The 26,515-nt window shown below is 37.6% G+C and overlaps 1 protein-coding gene across 1 annotated transcript in view; it reads left to right on the top strand.

Moving 5' to 3' along the window:
- Positions 1–22,721, top strand: part of LOC126689191 (peroxidase 3-like) — a 75,664-nt gene extending 52,943 nt beyond the window's left edge. The window contains exons 2-5 of the mRNA XM_050384269.1: positions 20,565–20,786; positions 21,090–21,281; positions 21,747–21,912; positions 22,150–22,721. Of these exons, the coding sequence (XP_050240226.1) occupies positions 20,577–20,786; positions 21,090–21,281; positions 21,747–21,912; positions 22,150–22,565 (984 nt within the window). The 5' untranslated portion in view covers positions 20,565–20,576 and the 3' untranslated portion in view covers positions 22,566–22,721. The remainder of the gene's footprint in view (positions 1–20,564; positions 20,787–21,089; positions 21,282–21,746; positions 21,913–22,149) is intronic.
- The last annotated feature ends 3,794 nt before the right edge of the window (positions 22,722–26,515 follow it).

Here is a 26,515-nt window from a genome sequence, read left to right on the forward strand (position 1 = left end):
TCACAAGTTCTTGGAAAGGGAACCGTTGACGGGACTGCCTTTGTTGACTGATGTGATGTACATTAAAGGATTGAAAGTGAACTTGCTGAGTATCACTCAAATATGCGATGAAGACTTCTTAGTCTAGTTTTCAAAGAAAGGGTGTTTAATCCTAAATGAAGAAGGTGTACAAGTTTTGAAGGGACTTAGGACCACTGACAATTGTTATGGTGTTATTCCCAAACCTAGCATAGCATGTCGAAGTGCTCGAGTGAACCTTTTGGAGTTATGGCATCAACAACTTGGGCATGCGAATTACAAGCAAGTGGTAAAAGTCTTAAAGCTTGAAGCAGTGGTTGGTTTACCAAAATTTGGAAAAATTGAGAAGAATGTTTGTGGTTCGTGTCAAATGGGAAAACAAACAAAGTCAACCCATCCTAAAGTAAATGTAGTTGCTACTTCACGTCCTTTGAAGTTACTTCATGTGGATCTAATGGGTCTAACGAGATCTAAAAGCAAGGGCAAAAAACGCTATATTATGGTGGTAGTTGATGACTTCTCAAGGTACTCTTGGGTAGAATACCTTAGAGAGAAGTCAGAAGCATGTGACAAGATGGAAAGGTTATGCAAGAGGCTACAAAATGAAAAGGGAGTTCCCATAGTCAAAATCAGAAGTGATCATGGGAAGAAATTTGAAAATGCAAAATTTGGAGCTTTTTGCAATGAGCACGGTGTCAAGAAGGAATTTTCAACTCCAAAGATTCCACAACAGAATGGGGTGGTTGAAAGGAAGAACCGGGTGATCCAAGAGATGGTAAGAGTCATGTTGCTCAATAAAAACATTCCACAGAAGTTTTGGGCTGAAGCGGTGAATACTTCGTGTCACATTGGGAATAGAATTTTTTTCTGAGCAGGGACAAAAAAGACATCATATGAAATTTGGAGAGAAAAGAAGCCGAAGGTGAAATATTTCCGAATATTTGGAAGTAAGTGTTACATTCTCAATGATAGGGAGAATCTTGGAAAATTTGATGCTAAGAGTGATGAAGGGATATTCCTAGGATACTCACAAATAGCCGAGCATATAGAGTGTACAATAAACGCACTAAGACAGTGATAGAATCAATAAATGTGGTCATAGATGACACCATCTCAGAAAAGGATATTGATGATGATGGTAAGGGACTAAACCTTAAGAAGAATGAGGGTGATGATAATATGTATCAAGGTGATGATGCTGAGAAAGAATCACCAGAAAAGGAGTCTACACCTCCTATATCAAGAAGAGAGACTAGATCAACACAAGGATCTTCAAGCCCACTCACTCTTCCGAAAATCGAACCTCCAATCTCTCGTGATGAGGAACCTTCCACTTCCAAGAGACCATCGTCAAGAGTAACTCTCAATCATGCCACAAGCAATATAATTGGTGATTTAAATGAGGGATTTCATTTGAGAAAAGGACCGAGCTATAGTGTGAATCATGCAACGTACAACTGTTATCTTGCTTAATTTGAACCCAAGAAAGTGAAGGAGGCTTTGAAAGATGAGAATTGGGTAGAGTCCATCCACTAAGAGCTACATCAATTTGTTAGAAATGATGTATGGGAGTTGGTACCAAGGCCCAAGGATACTCATGTAATCAGCACCAAGTGGATCTTCAAGAATAAGATCGATGAAGATGGTGAAGTTGTCCGAAACAAGTCTAGATTGGTGGCTCAAGGATATACTCAAGTTGAAGGCATAGACTTTGATGAATCACTTGCTCCAGTGGCAAGACTAGAGTCAATCCAAATTCTTCTCTCTATAGCTTGTATTATGAACTTCAAGTTATACCAAATGGATGTGAAGCGTGCTTTCTTGAACGGATATCTAAACAAAGAAGTGTTTGTTGAGCAACCAAAAGGGTTTCAAGACCCTCACTTTCTAGATCATGTGCTAAGGCTGAAGAAGGCACTATATGGGTTGAAGCAAGCATCGAGAGCTTGGTATGATCGCCTCACCACATACTTATTGGATCTTGGCTTCAAGAGAGGTTAAGCTGATCGAACACTGTTTGTCAAAAGAGATGTGAAATCTCTTCTTGTTGCTCAAGTATATGTGGATAACATCGTCTTTAGATCCACAATCGATCATCTATCTCATGAATTTTCGGAAGAAATAAAAGGGGAGTTTGAGATGAGCATGGTGGGGGAACTAAACTACTTCCTAGGGCTTCAAGTGAAACAACGAAAAGATGGGATATTTATTTCTCAAGAGAAATACACCAAGAATCTTGTAAAGAAATTTGGCCTAGATTCTAAGAAACACACTTCCATTCCAATGAGTTCCTTAGCAAAACTAAGCCGTGATACAGCCGGTGTAGAAGTGGATCCAACACTTTATCAAAGCATGATCGGTAGTCTTCTCTATCTCACTGCGAGTAGACTGGACATCACTTTCAGTGTAGGAGTATGTGCACGATTACTGGCAACACCCAAAGAGTCCTACTTGACAGCAGTCAAGTAAATTATTCATTATATCAATGGAACATCTGACTATGGAATTTGGTATTCAAGAAACTCAAATGAGTGCTTGGCTGGATATTCAGATGCTAATTGGGCCGGGTGCATTGACGATAGGAAGAGCACTTCCGGTGGTTGTTTCTATCTTGGAAATAACTTGGTGTTATGGATGAACAAAAAGCAAAATTCAGTCTTTCTATCAACAGCTGAAGCTGAATACATTGCAACGACGAGTTGTTGTGCATAACTATTATGGATGAAGAAGCTCTTACATGATTATGGAATTACTTAAGACACTATGTGTGTGTTCTGTGATAACATGAGTGCCATAAATCTGTCAAAAAATCCAGTTCAACACTCGAAATCAAAGCAAATCGAGATCCGGTACCACTTTATTCGAGACTTGGTGGTGGACAAGATTGTGTGTTTAGAGTTCATCAACACTGACAACTAGAAGGCAGATATATTCACTATACTATACCTCTTAATGGTCCGAAGTTTAAGTATTTGCATAAGACCATTGGTGTCGATATCATTCCTTGAACTCCATCACTTGTGTGACCTTTGTGTGTTCATTGTTGCATTCTTATGGTATAGGTCTCACATGTTAAATTCATGTTTCTTTTACAAGTTTTGTTTTTTACTTGTTTTTGTTGATCTTGCTTTACTTGTTCTGTTTTTTAGTGTGTTCAAAAAAATTCAAAAACCCATAAAAATTGAAAAATCTCCAAAAAGTTTAATCGCTTGTGTTGTGTATATCACATGTAAGTTTGGCTTAGTATCTTCATACTAATGGCGTAGTGCATTTACGAGCTTAGCTTGTTCTGTATGCACATATATCTTTGTGGGAGAAATCTTGAAAATTATGTGTGATTATTGTAAATAGATCTTCAAGTTTGTCATGAATGATTGGTCAATGGTCTTGATGGTCTTGATACTTGCATAGACTTGTGCCTATATCTCTTCCCACTTAATTTTTATGTTTTTGCATTAGAGCTCATCAAATGTAAATCTCAAAATGAAAAAGAGATTATGAGCTGCAAAAGCCGTCGCACATACTAGTATTTGAAAGTTCAAAAACGTGTACAAAAACACTTTTGAACGTTTAGACCCCCAAAAACCAACTTAACCAACACAAGCAATATGTCAAACAACAAGTGTGCGGAAACTTAACATATGCTATGATATGAAATTGGTTAAACAACTATCTAAGCCATAACAAAATAAACCACAGCAGATAATGTAAAGGCAGAGATAGAGAGGAAAGAAGATGCAAACATAGAGATAACACCCGATGTGTTATCGAAGAGGAAACCGAAGACCTCGGCGAAAAACCTCTCCGCCGCCCTCCAAGCGGTAATCAATCCACTAGAAAATACAGTTGGGATACAAGGACAGCAATAAACCCTCCAAGCCTAATCTACCCAATGCACCTAAGCCCTCCAAGCTTCTTGCTCCAACGAGGTTGCGCCAAACCTTTTTCTTTTCTAGCTTCCCGGATTCCGCTACTACACTGTAGCATCAACCAATGAAGATTGGCTCCTTCCTAACTGCTTCCCAGAACTCCAAACGACTGTCTCACAAAGATGATAATGGTGAGAACCAGGTTTGGTATAATGCCTCTCAAGGATTTGACAATGGAGAGGAAGAGAGTGAGGGAATTTGATGAGACTTTAAGGTAGAGATTATGGGTGAAACAATCTGGTTTTTCTTTAGGGTTTCTCTCTCAAAATTCTCTCTGGAAGCTCTCTTTCAATCGTGGGTTAAAAGGGTATTTATACTGGAGTGAAGAGGAATGTGAAACGTCAGGTTTTTCCAAAACAGGGGTGGCTCGCGGCTTGACCTCGCGGCTTGACCAAGTCGCGAGATCCAGTCGCGAGTTAATCGTATGGCCAGTTGTCCTGTTTTGTCCTGTAGTGCGCCAGCTAGCATGACTGTTCATCTTCCAGCATGCTTGGCACGTGTGCAGCTTCTGGTGACTTGCAGCCGCGAGTCCACCCGCGAGTCCCAGCCGGGACACTCTGTTTTCTTGCACACTCTTGAGCAATCTTCACTCTATCTCACTCACTACCCTTACAACAATCCCACCTAAATACAGGGTTACTAAATGCTGAATTACAAGCAAATTTGGCACGGAATAAAGCCAATTAGATGGTTGAATAAATTCAACCTTACAATCTCCCCCTTTGGCTATTCCATGACAAAACCCTAAAACAGACTCTAGACTTAACATGTGAGTTAGGAACAGTTGAACAAAACTCACTCACACCTAACTCTAGAAGCTGTGAAGCACTTGAATCATATGAACATAAACTCCTGAAACACAACAATACACCATGATCATTGTAAGCAGAAAATTATAAATGCATATGAAGCAAGCAATATGAGATCAAGCAAAGATGGAGTTAATAAACAAACCATGGCTTGATCAACCAAGTGAACACCACAAGGTAGTGATCACAGTGCTCATTCACACTTGGAATGAACACAAGGACATACAAGTTAACAAGCACAAGGCAAGACACTTGTATGCTCAACACTTAACCAATGCATAGCACACAAGACATATGCATCTAGGAACAATCCTACAAGGGCACAAGAGTGACAGTACATAAACAAAAATGCAGAACATTTAGATTAAAGTACTGATTTCAACATAGCATAAAGGCTGCACTTAAGCAAGGTACATACCATAAAGCCTACAAACTATACATAAAACATTAACCCTAAAAGCTTACAAAAGCACATGGGTACAAACACAGAATATCCTGAATAACATCATCAACATATATTAAAGTTTAAACCAAGAGTATATGAAATGAGTTAGACACAGCTATACACCAAAACACAGTGTATCAAAACCATAAAAACCATAAGTTTAGAAGATAAGACTAAAAACAAAAGTATGACAAAAGTATGTGTGTACTCCCCCTATCACTATGCACACTTCCCTTTGAACTTTTCTCCCCCTTACTGAATGCTCTCCCCCTTTTTGTCACGAATAGCTAAAGACTCTCGTCCAACTTTCGTTGAATCTCATCTAGCTGATTCTCCATAGTCTCGAGGCGCATTTGGACATGGTTGTTTGTGGAGTAGAGAAGTGCCACAAGCTCATCAACGCGTTTCTGAATATGCTCAAGAACACTGCCAACTCTGTCAGTATGAGAAGCAGTTTGTGCTTGCGGAATACCAGCCGGTGAAGCTTCAGGAACAGCACGTGATGCAGATGTAGTATGTGCAGGTGTCTCTGAGTCAGGGGCAGATGAAGTAACCGGAGAGATGTGAGCACTTCTTGGTGATTTGGAGGAGTGACTTCTGCTCGCTTGAAGAGTGAACAAAGAAATGGGACGTTGACGAGTCAACATTTTACCATCTGCAGGAGGAGTAATGCCTGCACTAAGAATAAGTTTCATGACGAGACTGCAAAATGGAATGATTCCTCGAGCTGTAGATCGACACGCGGTCTTCCTCAAGTTGTAGTAGATGTGAGCACATATATCAATGGGGGCTCCGGTAATGAGATCACACAGAAATATAGCTCTCCCAAGATTGATGAATGTAGTGTTGGACAGTGGGTAGAGATTGGTGAACATGATCAACTTCAGTGTGGTCAGCTCAGGTGCAAACTTTGCGGTGCTGATGGAAGTTCCTGCACTGGATACCTCATGATCGTGTCCTAGGATTTGTAAAATTTCTCCAACCTCTGGATTTCGTTCATCATAGGGAGTTAAATTCACATTCTGAGGTCTGGTGATGCCGAGAAGATTTGCGATGGAGTCTGGGGTAACACTAAACTCTGTTCCTCTGACCCAGAAGACGAGGATAGGTCCAAGATCAGTTGCATTGGAGAAGCATTCTTTGACCAGCTCATCCATTGGATCATCAAAGTTTCCGAACAAGTTTGCCTAGTCTCGTTTCTCAAAGATTCGAGGGATGAAAGTAGTCCCTAAGGTGTTGAACTCTACTACCCGCTCCACTATAGTTGTTGACTTGTCAAACACATTTGAGTAGGCGTGTGAGTTAAGGGGAACTCTGAATCTATCCTCATTGGGATCTTGAGATGCTTGAGATGATAGACGAGTCCTTTTAGCAACTGGTGTTGTTGGTTCGTCAGCAACAATGTCTTTACCCCTGGAAGATCGACGAGACATCTGCAAGAGAACAGGCCAACAGAAAAGAACCAAGCAACAATACCCCACAAAAGATTGTCAACAAGATTCAGTGTAAACAATATTTCAATATAAAAACCCAGACTGAAGATAGTGCAGACCCAACCAAAACTACCAACAATACTCAGAAGCACAAACTAATACGTGCATCAAACTTGGTGAAAGTGCACCAAGACAAATATAGACAACACAACTGACAAAACTGTCATTGAGATAGGTTAACATGACCATGATATGCAATAAGATACAGCATATGAACATTTAGAGCAGATAACATAAATCACTCCATCAGAGACATGAACATGGGGAAAATATTTCAATCATGAAGAAACCAAACATCCACACTAGAGCACGTGGTTGAGAGACATACATTATGTCATCATAACAACTCAGTGACCAAAACCAAACACCAACATCAATATTCAGGCAAGTGTAACGAGTAAGTCACATAGACACCAAACCCATTTCAGAAAAGATTCTCAGATTCAATAATAAGCAAAAATCAGAACAATGAAAAACACATTGTGACTGCTCAGCATGAAAACAGGTGAGAACAATAGCAAACACGACACTCCATACCCATTATACAAAGAGATAAGTATAACGAATACAATACCAGACCAAACAGTAACAGAAATATGCTAAGAAAAAAAAAATGAGATTGAGAAAGCAAAACCCATACCTTTTCTTGATGATTTGGATAAGAAACGAAGCAACAAAGGGGTTTGAAAAATGGATTCACGAAGTGTTTGGAATGGAAAAGCAGTTTAAAGAGAAGATGAACAGTTTACAAAAGTTCGAGGGAAAACTGAGAGAGGTTTAAAAACTGCTCCTGTTTCTGCAAAACACGCGATTTTCGCGACTGGATTAAGTCGCCACACAGTCGCCAGCTCAAGCCGCCAAAGCACTCAAGAACAAAATTTTGAAAAATTTTTCTAAGTGTTTTTCGCGACTGGAAGGTCTACCCGCGAGTGAGTCGCGAGCTGAGCCGCGAAAATCTCTGAGTGATCCTCGCGACTGGACCTTCCACTCGCGAACAAGTCGCCAAACATGACCAGCGAAGAAGCGACTGAAGCTCGCGACTTGACATACCCGCGACTGAGCTGCCAAAACAGGGCAAAACTGAACTTTTGAAATTTTCAGATTTTTCCAACAAAACACTTTCCAAAAACACCTAAAACACTCAAAAATCTTTTTGTGCTTGAATTAACAAAGATTGAGCATGTGAAAACACATTTTATCAAGTACAATCACACAAATGAATATGGCATTAATTGAACATAAACTTGTGTGTTGTGTGTGGATATCAACAATGAGATAGTCCTTTGTCTAATGTGAAGCTTCAATGATCAATTCAACCAAGGCATACACAATTAGCACTAGATCATGTGACCAATCTCAATTATAGAAATATGAATATATGACCTCCCACACATCTTGATAACATAACTTGGAGCTTTTCATTTGACTCCACTAACAATCATAACATTTGATCTTTTTGATCTTTTGAGGCAATCATCTCTCATTGTGAGAGGGATATATAACATTTCTCTTTGAAGAACAGGCCTTTGGCCTTTTTGAATGGACATTCACTTTTAATATAAGGTCGCTTACCCTTTTTCCTAGTCAAATACTAGAATGTGCGACAGGCTTTTGCAGCTCAATATCTCTTTTCATTTGGAGATTTACATTTGGTGAGCTCTTTTTAGCAAAAAAAATAAAAAGTGGGAAGATATATAGACACAAGTCTATGCATGTTTCAAGATCAACATAACCATTCACTAATCATTCATGACAAGTTTGAAGATCTATTTACAACAATCACATAGATTTCAAGATTTTTCCCATAGTGATATGAGTGCATGAAAACAAGTAATGCTCGACAATGCACAAAGCCATTAGCACAAAGGTACAAGGCAAAACGAGTTTTAAGACAAAACTCAACAAAGTCAATCAAGCTTTTTGATTTTCAAATTTTTATGTAATTTTTGGATTTTTGACTCAAGAAACAAAAAGATTGATAAAACACAATTAAGAAATATTCACAAGAAGACAAGCAAACAACCAAAATAAAAAACAACAAGCATACCACACAAACATAGTCACAGAGCATAGGAAGTATTAATGCATGGACATGTTGTAATGCTTATGCATGAGTACCCCTTTTCACCCACACGTCACTTGCGTTTGGGGTGATTTCCTTAAAGGATTGGGTACGGGAGTTAGGGCTTTCAAACCTTCGTGAGAAGCTTTCCAAGCAGTTGGTGAATGCACCAATCATCTTCATCACGTTCATCATTCTGGGATCTCCATGTTGCTCTCTAGATTGATCACCTGCCCAAGTTCTCCTATCAACTCTTGGTCCTCCTGACCTTTGAGGAGTTGCACTGTTCTTTGCTCTCAGCTTTTGGCAATTTGGTCGAGTGTGCCCTTGAAGTCCGCAATAATGGCACACATACGTTCCTCTAGGACCTCTTTGTGGTCGTGGACGTGACTTGGCACGAGATTCAGACCTGCCCACAGACTGATTACAATGATTCAGCATCCGTTGGTCCACCACATTCTTTTTCTCCTCCACCTCGAGCTTCACACCAGTAAGTTCAGCTACAACTGGATCTTTGGCCTTTACAAACTTCACTTCTTTAGTGACATTTCCAGTTGAGCTACTTCCTCCGGTATATCCTAGTCCGGATTTGTCTGAAAAGCTCTTTTGAGAAGATATAACATCATCTAGCTTCTTGGTGGTGACCCTCTCTATTTTAGCATTTGCTTGCATCACTTCATTCTCAAGAAATCTCACTTTAGTGTAAGCTTCGGACAGCTCACCATTCAGAGTTTCAATCTCGCATTTGGCCTCCCTATACCGGATTAGGAGACTTTTGTAGTCCTCCTCAGCCTTCTTCATTTTTCTCACAGCAGCCTTGGCTACCCTTGTGTATTCACCCGACTTCTCCAAGAGTGAGTTGTAATTTTCTTGAAGAGTTGCTGTGCTTTCTTCTTCTTCAGCTTCTGATTCTTCAACAATTCCTAGTGATTCATCATCACTATGTTCTCCAAGGTCTTGTACAAGCAAATTCAACTCATCCGACGACTCAACATGAGCAATAGTCATGAAAGCTGAATAGTTCCCCTCTCCATCACAGCTTTCTTCAGATTCTGAGTCAGACGAATCTGAGTCACTCAGGGTCGTGGCATACACCTTGCCTTTCGATTCCAAATAATTAGGACATTCCTTCTTAAAGTGTCCATGCCCGTTACATTCAAAACAAGTGACACCTTGTGTGGATTGGGATTCTTTTCCATCTTTCTTTTTGAAATCCCTCTTCTCCCTTCCAGAATTTTGGAATTTTCTCTTATCATCAAATTTTCCATTGTTTTTGAATTTCAAAAACTTTCTGAAATTTTTAACAAGATAGGCTATATCTTTGTCCACCATATCTTCTCCCGATGAGCCTTGATCTTCCACCTTCTCATTAATGGTCTTTAGAGTAAGGGATTTACTCTTCCGTTGATTTGGCAGCGACATCTCATAAGTCTGTAGTGAACCAACCAGCTCTTGTACCTTGATGTCGTCAAGATCCTTGCTCTCTTCAATGGCTGTCACTTTAGCACGAAAACTTTCCGGCAATGATCGAAGGATCTTCCTTACAATCTTTGAGTCCTCCATTTTCTCCCCCAAGTTAAACTTACTGACAACCACTTCATTTAGCTTCCCATAGAAAGAGTCAAAAGACTCATCCTCACTCATCTTGAGCTCCTCCAACCGAGTGGTCAGCATTTGTAACTTGGTATCTTTCACTTTCTTCGTGCCTTCATAAGTTGTTTCCAGAATCTCCCATGCATCTTTGACAATGGTAATGTGAGAAATCCTGTGAAATTCATCTGGAGACACACCACAGAAAATAGCATTTAGTGCTTTACTGTTAGCATTAGATGCAGCAAGTGCTGCCTTATCCCATGTGGATTTGGCTGCCTCAGGTTTGGTCCAACCAATCTCAACAGCATCCCACACGGATTCATCAATAGAGCATAGAAAAGCTCTCATACGAACCTTCCAAAATGCATAATTACTTCCATCAAAATATGGAGGTGCATTAAGGGATTGAGACCTATCCATCTCAAAAAGGGAGTCAAGGATCACACAAATGGTAATGAAACCAAACAGCAGTGTACCCGCTCTGATACCAATTGAAAGTTAAAAAACGTGTACAAAAACACTTTTGAACGTTTAGACCCCCAAAAACCAACTTAACCAACACAAGCAATATGTCAAACAACAAGTGTGCGGAAACTTAACATATGCTATGATATGAAATTGGTTAAACAACTATCTTAGCCATAACAAAATAAACCACAGCAGATAATGTAAAGGCAGAGATAGAGAGGAAGGAAGATGCAAACACAGAGATAACACCCGATGTGTTATCGAAGAGGAAACCGAAGACCTCGGCGAAAAACCTCTCCGCCGCCCTCCAAGCGGTAATCAATCCACTAGAAAATACAGTTGGGATACAAGGACAGCAATAGACCCTCCAAGCCTAATCTACCCAATGCACCTAAGCCCTCCAAGCTTCTTGCTCCAACGAGGTTGCGCTGAACCTTTTTCTTTTCTAGCTTCCCGGATTTCGCTACTACACCGTAGCATCAACCAATGAAGATTGGCTCCTTCCTAACTGCTTCCCAGAACTCCAAACGACTGTCTCACAGAGATGATAATGGTGAGAACCAGGTTTGGTATAATGCCTCTCAAGGATTTGACAATGGAGAGGAAGAGAGTGAGGGAATTTGATGAGACTCTAAGGTAGAGATTGTGGGTGAAACAATCTGGTTTTTCTTTAGGGTTTCTCTCTCAAAATTCTCTCTGGAAGCTCTCTTTCAATCGTGGGTTAAAAGGGTATTTATACTGGAGTGAAGAGGAATGTGAAACGTCAGGTTTTTCCAAAACAGGGGTGGCTCGCGGCTTGACCTCGCGGCTTGACCAAGTCGCGAGATCCAGTCGCGAGTTAACCGTATGGCCAGTTGTCCTGTTTTGTCCTGTAGTGCGCCAGCTAGCATGACTGTTCATCTTCCAGCATGCTTGGCACGTGTGCAGCTTCTGGCGACTTGCAGCCGCGAGTCCACCCGCGAGTCCCAGCCGCGACACTCTGTTTTCTTGCACACTCTTAAGCAATCTTCACTCTATCTCACTCACTACCCTTACAACAATCCCACCTAAATACAGGGTTACTAAATGCTGAATTACAAGCAAATTTGGCACGGAATAAAGCCAATTAGATGGTTGAATAAATTCAACCTTACAGTATTTGACTAGGTAAAAGAGAAAGCGACATTTTAAATTGAAATGTATGGTGCTCAAAAAGCTAAAGGCTAACTCTCAATGTTGAAATATAAAAAATTTCAAGCACCGATCTCAAAAAATGAGATGTATTGTTCAAAAAATGATCAAATGTTATGATTTGTGCAAAAGCCAAATGAAAAGTTTCTAAAATTTGTAATCATTTTCTTATGAGAGGTCATATATGCTCATTTCTATAATTGAGATAGTCCACTTGACTTAGTACCAGTTGTGTACGACTTGATTGAATTGATCATTGAAGCTTCACTCTGGTCTAAGGACTATTCCACATTTGATACTCACCCACAACACACAAGACTTAGTTCAATTAATGCTTGTCTCATTTGTGTGATTGTACATGTTCAAATGTGATGTGTATGCTCAATTGCTTGCCGATCAAACCCAAAAATATTTTTGTGTATTTTATTTGTTTTTGAAAGTGATTTTATACTCTCGTGCTTTAAGTTTTTGTTCAAAATGCATTTTTGTGTTGTTCCTCAAAACTTGTTCAGAGGCATTTTCATGAGAAGCTCGTGACTAAGAGCTTCCTACAAAAAGAGTTTAAGGGAAAACTAAAAATCTTATTTTCATACAGAGAGTATTGCGACTGTATCATGACTATTTCACGACCAAGCACTTCCTGCGAAATGATTTTTAGGCAAAAACTGGAAAAACGCAAGTTTCATACGGAGGCTATCGTGACTATCTCGCGAGTGTTTCGTGACTAAAAGCTTCTCGTGAAAGCTTCTGTGCTTCAGTGATGTTTTTCACGACTATTTAACCCGTGAGAAACGCGTGTTTTCAGTTTTATAAGGCTGATGTGACAGTCTTTTAAACACTCTCTATTTCCCTCGTACTGCCTCTCTCAAACCTCTCTTAACCCAAATCTATTTTTCTCTCAAAACCCCATTATTTTCAAGCTTATTTTCTGCAAAATCAACTTCAAGGTATGTTTTCTTAAACATTCGTTTCATTTTTGTCTTAGATTATGCAGAAATTAATTGAGGGTTTTAAAATTGGGGATTTTCAAAAAAGGGGTTGGGTTCATGATTTTTAAGCAAAATGTTTTCAAAATTTTGATTGGGTTGTGTCCGATTTCACCTGTGTGTATCTATGTTGGCCCCTTGTGGCATTTTAAACTTATACTGAGGCATTTTTCTATGTGTTCATGCATTGCCCATTCATGTAGTGCAGTGTTGCATGCCAAGTGTTTGTCAAAATGCTCAAGTGACATTTTTGTATTGATTTGGACTCAAATGAGTTCCAATTTTTGATCATTGGGTGTGTGTTTTACACACTTTGCCCAATTTGTGCCTTATAATGCCATGCCATGCACCACCTAGGCACACACTAGGCACACACAATGCATCACCTCATGCACATTAGATGCACACACATGCATAGTTGCTTATTTCTTGCATTTTGTTAAGGTTTACATGTTTTAGCACTTATAGCATGATGTTTTAACATTGTTTGTGTTCTGTTTGAGTATTTTTACTTTTCTTTTGGACTAACATGAAACTAATCATGTTTGTGCTCTGTTTTTGTGTTTGTGCACCTGTTTCCTTTCTCTGTTCTCTGTGTACATGTGCAGATGTCTCCCACCCAGCATTTAGTGTCCAGGAAATCCTCCAAGCGTGCTTGCACGGATTCTAACAACTTTAAGTCTGTTGAAGCAAACATGGCTTATAATGACTGCTACAAGTGAGCCACGATTATTATGGAAAGGGTTGTTAAATTTGATACCCTTGAGGACACTTGCATACCTAAAGTGTTCAAGGAAAGGACATGGACAAAGCTGCTGAATCCGAGTGGAGTTATGTACTCTAAAATCATTAAAGAATTCTTCTCGAATGCTAGTGTGGAAGGAAATCATATAAACTGCTGGGTGAGACACAAAGAGTTTGTTATCACAAGGGAAAGCATACAAGAGTTCTTGGCAATTCGTCCTCCTTCATAGCCAATCACTATGCAATATGATGATCGCTTGGAATCTATAGAGGAGATGGTGACCATTCTTGGTGGTACACTTAAGAAGTCCTCCATGAACACAATTCCATTCAATCCGGAGGTGAGGACTTTAGCTTATGTGATGATCCACAATCTGTATCTAGTCACCAACCTGACAACATTATCCATCCAAGGAAAATCTTCTTGTACGATCTCTTCACTCATAAGGAGATTGACATTTGTGGACACCTCTTCCACCTCTTGACCAAGAGCATCACTAAAAGGAACTCAAGGACAATCATGCCATTCCCCTCTCTCATTATGGGCCTCATTGCAAAGGCGAGGCTCAAACTTTCAAGTGGTCTCACCGTGGAACATAGAGATTACCCTATTGGAGCACACACAATGACTCAAAGCACAGCTCACATCAAAGGATCCAAAACCGGTGTGTCTCAAATACCAAGGGATCGAGTTGAGGAAGAGAGTGGAGATATAGAGGAGGAGATTGAGAGATTCACCTCTACATTAGAGAATTCTGCTTAGCCATCCTCTCAAGCACAAGCATGGGGACCCAATAGACTTGATCGCCTCATTAATAGAGTAGACCAGATGTTTAGCATGCTTGACTCTCATGTGCAGCACATCACAGACCAGTTTTCATACATCCAGGGTCAGATTACCGCATTATCCTCACAGATTGACGACATGTCGATGGCACAAGGATTCGATTCAGAGTCAGATCAGTTCTAGCCTTTTTGACCATTCCGATTAAAAAAGGGGAGAAAATTTTAAGGGGAAGCTTGCACAGTTGAGGGGGAGCATAGCTTAGACCACAGATTTTGGTTCATTTTAGGCGGTTTAGCATTATTTTTGTTTAGTTTAAACTGTTTTAGTTTTTATAACTCCTGGATAGTTGTTTTATTACTTTTCTTTAAAGCTTAAGTACTCTGTTTTTATATTTCAGCTTAATATTCTGTACTTGTGTTTACTTCATTGCTTTGTAGCAATTTTTGTACTTTTAAGATATTGCTAATATGTCTTAAGTACCTCACACTTGTACCCTAGTAGGATCTTGTATCCTAAATGCAAATACTTCGTGTATTTTGCATTGGTTGTGTGTTAGACATGCAATTGATCATTGTGATTAGTCATTATTGATTTGCATGTCTGGATGATCATTTACTAGCTAAATGTTCATTGTAGTCATTCTTTAATGACTGACCTTGTTTGATCAAGATACGCTTATATGTTTTATATTGTTTACAAACTTGATCGCACTTTACTTGCTCATGTACGTACCATGTATTCAACTTGTCATAAGCTTAATGAAAGTTTTGTTTGTGTGCGAGTGTTTCAGGTTACAGGTATATACGTGCAAGTGCTTCACAGCTTCTAGATTAGGTGTGAGTGAGTTTTGCCACTATTCCCAAACTCACATTTAAGTCTAAAGTCTGTTTTAGGAGTTTTGTCACAAAATAGCCAAAGAGGAAGATTGTAAAGTTGTAATTTACAACTCTATTTTTGTTGGCTTTAATTCCGTGCCAAATTTGATTGTAATTATATTCAATCTTATGTACCATGTATTATTTGTGAGATTTTATTTGTAAGGGATGTGTGTGTGAGAGAGAGAGTGTGTGTGTGTGAAGACTCAAGGCAAATTGAAGATTGAAGTGTTTTCGCAGGTATCTCGCGAGTAAGCTTCCCGCGAAGTAATGCATGTGCCCTACACATGACTGGAATACGAAGAGTTAGGATAGGATAGAGACAACTGGTTTTCACGATTGTCTCGCTGGTAAGGCTTTCCCACGAGACATCCGCGAAACATTATGTTTTGCTAGATTGTCATTTCTGATACACACTATCTGTACCCACACTATATATACACACATTACCCACAGATGTTAAGGAGTGCTTCTGAGAGAAAACTCTAGCCACAAACCTTGAGAGTTAGAGATTGTTATACCCATAATTCTTTACACAATTACTTGTGGATTTTCCTCAACTCCTACCTCTCCATTTCCATACCATTGAGAGGTTGATAGTCCAAACACTTACCACACCATTTTAGAGTGTTCAGTGAGGTTTTGGTGCTGCTAGGAAGCATTGGAAGAAGCCAAGCTTTGGCGGATGCAATCAGGCGTATTGTGGGATCTAGAGAGTTAGACAACACATGGTTTCGAGAAGCCTTATTGGAGTAGGAGCTTGGATGGCTTAGGTGCATCAGGTAGATTAGGCTTGGAGGGTCTCTTGTTAACCCATGTATCCCAACTGATTGCCTAGTGGATCGACTACCACTTTGAGGGCAGCGAAGAGGTTTTACGCCGAGTACTTCGGTTTCCTCTTCGATAACACATCGGCGTGTTATCTTATGTTTACTTTCTTCTTCTCTACTCTTTTATCTTTCATATTATTGCTGTTTTATATTGAATATGACTTAGAGTAGTTTTTTTGTTTATCTGCTTGCATTTACTCTATTCCGCACTTAGTATAAGTTAGAGTAAAATCTATTAAGCCATAATTTTTAGTTTAGGGGTCTAAATAGCTCTTGTGTTTTAACAAATTTTCGAGCTCTCAAGTCACATTTGATCTTTTTCATTAGCTGAATTCAACCTTAACACAGTTACTCGGTCTAGCCACCAATCCATCTCAGACAGCCCAGCTTGAGCAACCAAGCAAAGGCGGTGATGATTTCATCTTAACCTACGGAAACACCAATCAACTCATTAATTAATCATATATATTAAACCATGTAAACATGAATATATCTTGGGGATTAACTAAAAAGTCAATACAAAATAATATAGATTTAGTCACATTTGATTTTTTTTATCAGCTGAATTCAACCTTAACACGGTTACTCGGTCCAGTCACCAATCCATCTCAGACAACCTAGCTTGAGCAACCAAGCAAAAGCGGTGATGATTTCATCTTAATCTACCCAAACACCAATCAACTAATTAATTAATCATATATATTAAAAAAAATCAGGTCAATAATTACAACTGTCCATGATGACAAAGATTTAGAAAAATAGCCATAAAAAGATCTTACATAAACGAAAGAAAACAACATAGATGTGATATTTGAATCCCAGAAAATATTTCTTTATTTCAAAATAATATTTATTGATTTAATCATCGGATGTTCAATGATGAGCGCTATTACATCAATGGCCATATATAATTTATTTATTTTATTTTTTTGTAGGTGTCTATTGTCCACATCGGCTGTACAACTAATTATTTGAATAATGTATCATAAAAGATAGCAAATTAAGTCTAAAAAGCTTATCAACAAGGTTAGGTATTGGCTTTAATCTGAAAAGTTCTATGCTTCCTACCATGTCAAAAAATTCTTATTAGTATATAAGACCCATCATGGGAGAAATAGTGCCCGTTTGGTTCAGCGTTTGAAACCCAAAACGCGCGTTTTCAAAAAAGCCAGCCCAAAAATAGTGTTTGGTAAGTAATAAACGCAACTTTTTGGAAAAAGTTGCGTTTTAGATTTGTGAAGAAACGCGCGTTTGAGTTTATGGAGCTCAGGAGGTCCATAAACAAAAAGCTCATGCGCGTTTTCAAATTGATCCGTTGGGCTCTTCCAAAAATAACCAAATTACTCTTGATAAATCATCAGCTCTCATCTCATCTCTCTGCTCTCCCAACAAATTTCCATATCCAAACACAAAAAAATCTATAACAAATTCCCAAATCAGTTAAGGAAAAAAAAAAAATCAATCCCTTGCAAATTAGGATTCCTCAAAATGGAAAAAAAAAAAAAAAATCAGAATATAGCATAGAGAATTACAGGACAAAATCGAAGTCGAAGCGTCAAAAACACCGAGCTCTGGGTTCGATCAAATCGGCGAACACCACCCAATCAAACCCGGATGACTTTGACTCCGACCCCATTTTCGATCTCCAAGCCCTTCCCTCTCAGCCACGAAGAAGGAGAATGTTTTGGTGTTTGGAGAAATGGCAGGGAAGGAATAAAGAAAGGAGGAAAGAAGGATTAAAAAAGGAAGAAAGAAAAAAAAAAAAAAAAAAAGAGACGAAGAAGATGTTCTGGTGTTTTGGAGAAATGGCAAGGAAGGAATAAAGAAAGGAGGAAAGAAGGATTGAAAAAAAAAAAAAAAAAAAAAAAAAAAAAAAGAGAAAGAATCATGCAGACGAAGAGCTAAGAAGAAAAAAAAAAAAAAAAAGAGAGGAAGTAGGAGAGCTCTCTGGGACGTTCTGGAAACTTGGAGAAGTGAAATGGAAAAAGAAAGGAAAGAAGGAAATAAAGGAAAAGAGTGGCCAGTGGGTACGTGTGTGGACTGGAAAAAAAGAGGGAAAAAGAAAAAGAAAAAAAAGAAGAAAATGCGGTAAGTGAGTGGAGGAGAAAAAAAATGAAAAAGAATGAAATATTATCACAATATTTTCACAATAAATATTAAGTAGTAGGTTATTATTAGCTAACACTTGTCGGAAAAAATAATTTTTTTAGAAAGAGAAAAAAATAATTTTAATAGTACGTTCAAATTAAAATTAGTATCAATTTTTATCACAATATTTTTACAATACTTTCACAATAAATCTTAAGTGGTAGATTATTATTAGCTAATATTGGTAAGAAAAAAATAATTTTTTTAGAAAGAGAAAAATTGATTTAAGTATGATGAAGTAATTGATTTAAGTATGAAACAAACTCACATAAAAAAAAAAAAAAAAAGTATGAAATAAATTCCCTTATATATACATTGTCCTTTTTGGTCATTTACCCCTCAAAAAGCCACTTTTATAAGTGCTAGCCAAACACTTAGCTTTTTCATTATGCACTTTTTAACAGTTTTTACCAAATACTCAGCTTTTTGAAACTCCACTTTTTCATTATGCACTTTTACAAAACTCCACTTTTTCATTATGCACTTTTTCAAAAAGCTGAACCAAACTCACCCATAGTCAGATTTGAATATCAAAAAGTTTCATATTAAGCATAAGAGCACTCATATTAGTTAATGTATAATATTATAAAGGGTAAATTATGCTCATCAAACTCCAAAAAATCATCCATATCAATCTATGTAAACTTCTGTAAATTTGAATTGTTGCCACATAATCTTGTAAATATACACTATTATTATTAATATACAAATCTAATTTTTAATACTTTTTTACTCATATGCAAAGAGAAAAAGAGGAAGAGAGAGAGTAATAAATAAATTGATAAAAAAAATGATATTTTAATAAATGTAGTATGAAATAGATAACATGATACAAGTATTTTTATAAATATGATTATATAAAATGAGTTTTACTAACATGTGCCCTTAAGGCATACAATAGTAAAGTATTTTATGAAATTTTTTATGGAAAAAATAAAAGTTTACAAATTCTTTTTTAGAACTTTTTCAATTCCCTATAAAAAAATGTTTCTAAAATGAATTATTAATGTTTGCTTTAAAGACATATATTAACCGAATCCATATAAAATAAATTAAAATTATCATCAAATTAAGAAATTTGTCAAAAAAGTTAGTCATTTTTTTTAAATTTTTCTATAAAAATTTTCATAAAATAATTTGCTAATATATGTTCTAAAGGTACACATTAATAAAACCCAAATAAAAGATACAAAAGAAATGAAATATATCTTATTTGAGACAGTAGTCTATGACTAGTCACTAGTCTAAGATTCTGTAAACTTTCACATCATAGAAAAAAGAAAAGGCTTGTAGGCTATATCCCTTGCACAACTAGCAAAGAAACCTTGATAGAGGATGCAACAAACTCGACTAAATTTGCGTTAATTAGTTTAAACGGCTCCCACCAGCCAGATTGTTAATTTAATGCACAAGAACTTAGTGTGTGTTTATTTCCAAGAATAAAGCATGCATGTTCGACTATGCTTCCTATTGTATTTTTTTAGTGAAGAACACACTACTGTTTGAGAATAATTTATTTAGTTTGTTGCTGTACTGTTAATAAAATATAATAGAAAAAAGAAGAAGAAATAAACTAGCTTATAATTAAAATCCAAAAGCATACAAAGTCACCCAAGAAATGAATCACTGAGTCACTGACCCTACACTACGTACAGTACGTAAGAACATATGTAACAATAACAACAGCCAATTAAGTCCTCAAATTTTAGAATCGGTCATGTCTGTCATGAAAAACATGTCAAAATACTTCTCTCGGCATGTGTCTTTCGGCATGTGTCTTTCTTGATTAAAAATTATCAGCTTCTTCCATCATACTTGATAAGGAAAAGAAAGATCGACATTGTAATGTCTAAGGTAGATCTATACACAACATTGATGATTGAAATTAATATATATATATATATATATATATAAAACTGCCCTAACCAATTGACGTTGTTCCCCTAAATAATCTATTTGCTATGTTAGGTAATTTTAACTAATACAAAGAAAGAAATATATAAAAAGTGGTCAGCCAAGTCAAACAATCTCTCTATCACAAATCTCAAAATCAACCACGTGCAGATTGAACATTATTTAAATTAATTTTACCTTCCTGTACCGAAACCATTTACTCGGAGAAAGAAGACCATTACCTCTATTTAAGGATGCAATGCTTGTGTTGGAAAAGTATGTAGTAGAGCAAAGAAACAAAGAGAGAGAGAGAGAGAGAGAGAGAGATGAATACTAATTTGAGTTCCTACTTTATCTTTATAGCAGTGTTTGGGCTTCTAGGAGTTTGTCATGGACAGTTGAGAATGCATTTTTATGAGGAGAGCTGTCCCCATGCTGAGGAAATTGTGAAGGAAATCATATGGAACCGTGTGGCAAGCAATTCAACTTTGCCTGCCAAGTTTCTGAGGTTGCATTTTCATGATTGTTTCGTCAGGGTAATTCATCTCTCTCCCTTCTCTCTCTTTTCATGAATTATGCCCCTCCTTATGATACACGTCCTAAAATTATAATAAATCTAAGAATACAACATTTTTTACAACTATTAACATGACTTTTTATAATTGACACATGATAAAAGTATTGTCACTAATAAACTTAGGTGGAAGTGATATTTTTTAAATCATAACGGGTCATGTTAGTTACATTCATAGCTAGCATTCATTTCTCATACTAGGAAACACATGCATTGTTATATGTTTACCAGACATTTAATGTCTTGAATGGTTATAATGTGTCAGGGTTGTGATGGTTCTGTACTGATAGACTCTACCCCAAATAACTTGGCTGAGAAGGCAGCAGTTCCAAACCTATCTCTGGCAGGATTTGACATAATAGATGAGGTGAAGACTGAGCTAGAGAACACCTGTCCTGGAGTAGTTTCTTGTGCAGATATCGTTGCTTTGGCTGCTAGAGACTCGGTTTCCTACCAAGTAAGTACTGGAAATATTCTAGTGGGACTTGGAAACAAAAGAGTAGCACAACTGGGATGTGTTTGGTTTGAAAAACCAAGCCAAGCTGGTGAAGTTGATGTTTTTAACCAAATTCATGATTAAGATTTTATTTCTAATATATCTAACAGTGTATAAAATGTCATGTCATTTAAAATTTTATATGATATGATGCTACATGTATATATATATATATATATATAGATTTCTGATATTTATTTAAAATTACAAAATTGATCCGTTTCAAATGAAGAGGATACTTTTCGAGTTTTGCACCAGTTCACCTAGTTTATGTTATCTTTTAAGGGAAAATCTACCTTTTTAGTTTCTATAAATTAATTTTGCTAGCAAGATGCTATACCTCAAGCTCTTTCTGTCGTCTTCTTTTTTAAATAACATACTGAATTTTAGCATTAGGTAATCAAGTGCTTGTGGAAATGATTGCAGTTTCAGAGACCAATTTGGGATGTACTTACCGGTAGAAGGGATGGAATCATATCACGCGAGTCAGAGGCTCTTGCCAACATCCCATCACCAGTCTTCAATTTCACCACCTTGAAACAATCTTTTGCTAACAAATGCCTCACAGTTCATGATCTTGTTGTTTTATCAGGTAAATATTCTATTTTTTTTGGGGGGGGGGGGGGGGGGGGGGGGAAGGTTTATATAATAAGCTTGTAATATGATAACATGGTTTCAATAATTCTGTGTTCACGAAGTATTATTATATTACAAATGTAGATGTAAAATTTAAGCCCTATTGCTAGTAGTCTTAAGTAGTAACAATCTATTTCTTTCAAAATGATATCTTGAGCTGTGTCCAAAAGATTTATAAATTAATTTTGGTTAGGTGGACATACAATTGGTGTTGGGCATTGCAATCTCTTCAGCACAAGGCTATACAATTTCACAGGAAAAAATGATGAAAATGATGAAGATCCTTCTCTAAACTTAACCTATGCTGCTTTCTTGAAAACCCAATGCGAAAGCCTCTCAAACAATGTAACTACTGTGCCAATGGATCCTGGAAGCCCACTATCCTTTGACAACAATTATTTCAATATCTTGAAGCAAAATGAAGGCCTTTTCCAATCTGATGCTGCACTTTTAACTGACAGTGAAGCTACCTGCAATGTCAATGAGCTGCTTAACTCTCAGAATTTTTTCACGGAGTTTGCTCAATCAATTATGAAGATGGGAGCCATTCAAGTGCTTACAGGAAGTTCGGGAGAGATTAGGAAGAACTGTAGTGTAGTGAATCCTTGAGAGCTAGTTGGTTTATAAGTGTGACAAATGAGTTATTATTCACTTTTTGTGGTATTATGAATAATTTTGTTGATGTACCTGTTATGAACTCATCGTAAGGCCAAGCAAGATTATCCATAAATAAAAATCTTATCTCACTTTATGTATTTTACTTTATACCATACCAATGTCTATCACATCTCTATAATAAAAAATAAAAAATGTCTATCACATCTCTATCATAAAAAATAAAAATTGTCTATCACATCTCTATCTCTCTCTATAAAGTAACCAAAGTTTAACATTAAAAAAAAAAAAAAAAAAAAAATTCAAACGCATAACATACTACAATTTGTGGAGCATAATTTGAAACACTTTAAGTGTTGACAAATAACTTTTACTCGGTTATCTATATGCGTTTTCTGTCTGGATGTATTATTTAGAAAGAACTGTGCATGTTATGTTACTTGAAGAAAGGATCTAATGGCAGGACTTAGTGAAATTAATTTCGCAATACATTCAGGAATTAACCTCATGACAGCAGCCCATGAATAAACTATTAATCACACGGTTTAAATTATCTGAATTATGATGATGATTCTCAAGTTAACCAACTATTCATCTATGCGTATTGATGAGCAAATAAGTAGATTTTTTCCCCTTCTCAAAGCTCATATCAAGAACAAAGAACTGAATAGGTAAACTGTAAAAAGATAAATAACCAAAAAAGGAAATCAAAAGATAAATAACTATCAAGGTACAGTAGCAGATGGCGAAGAGAGTTGAACCCAAGCATATTCCTCTTTGTAAGCAACACCCCCCTCACAAGAGGCTTCACACGTATACGCAGCAATAGTTGCCCCATCGAGAGAGTCAACTTCATTAATCACACTGAATAAAAAAGGCAGCTGAGGCAAGATCTGAAATCACCAACAAAATAGACAACAACCAAAGGTTTCATTTAGTTTTATTGGAGAAATTGACCGAGTGAAAAGATAGACTGTAACGTGTAAAAGAAACATTTTATGGAAATTTTATAAAGGCGCAATGTGCATACCTGGAACTCAAAACAAAGAGGACCACCGCAGTAATTGCATTTAGGAATAACAGCTTTCGATGGCTGACCACTTGACATGGGCCAAAGGGGTTTAGCCCCACCATTCCTACAATACCTGATATTTTGAAACAAACAAAAATTACCCATCATTGTATAATAAAGAGGGAGAAGGCTATAAGTGGATTCAAACAAAAAGCAGTAAGGACTAATGACCAATGATGACTTTACCATATATAAAGATTATATAAGGGCCGTAAAAGGTTGCGCAAGTGTGAAGTAAAATTGTGTTCATGTAAATTGTGATTGGAGACAGAATTTGTCCTAGTTCATCTTTCTCTTGAAGAAGTTGCTGCGTTTGTACATCTTAGGGTTTTGTGACCAAGGAGCTTCATGATATTCATCATATGATGAACTGGAGAACTTTGCAGCCAACATCTTTCTCAAGTTGGTGATTAAGTCACCTACTAGGATCCGCACATTTATTGGTTAGTCACGTACTTGGAGCCGTACATTAAAAATGAGAGATTGTCACTACAAAACAAGTCCAATTAGGTATTGGGGTAAGAGTTCAACTGTAGGTTGGTATAAGGTACTAAAATTCCTTTACTTGTAACTGCTTGTTTTGATAATAGTGGATTCTCGGGAGTGGTGACCTTAAAATCACCCGGTGGGGTTTTTTCCGTGTAGGTTTTCCCCATTCGTAAACAAATAACCGTGTCAATTTAATTTTTATTGCACTTTAGTTTATTGGTGATTTGTTTGTGTTACCACATACCTTGCATGTTAATTAACTTAATTAATTCACTGTGTGGCGTCCCGGTCACTTGTCCCTCTGTAATCATACAGGAGTTTTAATCCAATATGCACGGAATTGATACTTCAATACCTCATTTCTTCTCTCGCGTTCGAGGTACGCGCATCATAGTTACTCCGAAGATTGTCTCCAAGGTACTACACGTCCCTAAGGTAGCGCATCCTGACTACCCTGGCTGTGAGCGTCTGAGGATAGTGTCCAAAGACAAACTCTCGTCTCACTTTTGTGAGACACCTTCTTCTTGGGGTGACTGTCAAAACACCCTTTGCTTGGGTTTTACAAAAGATCCGAGGTTCCTTAACATGGTGATGACATTCGTTCTTCATCCTTTGTCTCACTATAACTCCATTACAGAGCCTTGTGCTCGATTTTTGTTGTCCCTGTTAAAGGATATCTCTATCAACTTCTCTTCTCACTTTATTCTATCCCTCATAAATGTCTATAGGGATACAACTGTGATAAGCTTATTGTTTCATTTGGCTATCACGTAGATACTTCGCCATTTTTCCGTCCCCTTTCCCGTCTCTCCTCATTTTTCCGTGATGGGTGCCATAGACACTGCTATCATTCGACGAAGCGAGGCACAACTCAGATCGAGGCGGCCCCACACACAGACGACAGCTCCTCCAGCTTCTACCGCTCCATCCATCTCCGCCCCTTCGTCATCTACAGGTGGAGTGACGCTTTGGCCATCATGGCATAGCTTGTGTGCATGAATGCTCGCTTTGACACTTTTAGTGATGAGTTGTGTCAGGTGAACACCCGTGTCGATCGTATCGCACAACGATAGGCTGCCATAGGTGGTTTCATTGTTGATTCTTCTCCTTCTCCACCGACGTCCAAAGATGAGAGTGACGATGGCTCTTGTAGTGAGGATGATGGTGCTAGCTCACCCAGTGATGATGAGATGTCTACTTGATGTACTTGCCCTTTGTCACTCGTGACAAAAAGAGGGAGTAGTTTTGAGATGAGAGTAGTCATACTCAGAGGGGGAGGGTTAGTATAGGAGTTTTTGTGATAGGGGGAGTGTGTATATGAGGGATGTAGTGAGGATTCTTGTATCTTTTCTTTTCTTTCTATTTTAGATACATTATCTCCTGTACATTGGTCTTGTGACCACTTGACATACATTATACTTATATTTGGTTTATATATATATATATATATATATTGATGTATGTTATTCACCTATCTTTCCATGTGTTGTTTCTTTTCTCTCTTTATATACATTGTTTGTTTTTAGACCCCTTTAAATACAATTGGATTAACCTAGTTAATTAGCCAAGTTATTTACTTAGTCCAAATTCCAAATCTAAGTTATCACAATCAAACAAACATATCATGCATAGCAGCGGAAATATAAATAATATGATGATATGATGACCCAAGAAACCACACCGATAAAAACCTGGGGAGGATTTAACCTAGCTACCCTCAAGGTAAACCTGAATCTACTATGAAAGAATTGAAGTTTTACAATAGGACTTAGACCACTAATATCCTATTGCTACCCACCAGTAGAAACTTACTAACACGACCACGTGCAAACTCCAAGACCACGGACTCCTTCTTTCTTGGATTCTCCAGCAAGTACAAGCACACCCGCTTGTTTTTCTTTAAGCTTTTTAGTGTAGCAACTGAATGATCATCAAGCTCTCAATAGAATCTCCTTGATAATCCTAAGCATGTGTGAAGGCAACCACCTCTAGATCTAACAAGAGATTCACACACACAGCAAAATAGAGCTAACTCAAAAACGTGGCTAGGGTTTTCCTTTTATACTTATGGCAAAACATAAAACTCAACATGCTTTAATAAGCTAGGGCTGAGTTGGAAAAATCTGTAGAAAAAACATTCTGCCCGAGACTCGATCGATTAAGCCTGTTCTTCAATCGATCGAGCCAGGCCGAAAGTCACTAATACTTCTGCAACCACTCGATTCCAACTTTACATACAACGCACACACTTTGAGCAAGTTTAAACAAGACTAACAACTGTTTTGATCATGGTTTGCCAACATTACACATTAGAGTTCTAAATACATTAGTTCCTAAGTCTTTAGAACCTAACAAACTCCCTCTTTGGCAATCCGTGACAAAA

The sequence above is a fragment of the Quercus robur genome, chromosome 6 (genome assembly GCF_932294415.1).
Source record: "Quercus robur chromosome 6, dhQueRobu3.1, whole genome shotgun sequence".
In the NCBI taxonomy this organism is placed as follows: Eukaryota; Viridiplantae; Streptophyta; class Magnoliopsida; order Fagales; family Fagaceae; genus Quercus; species Quercus robur.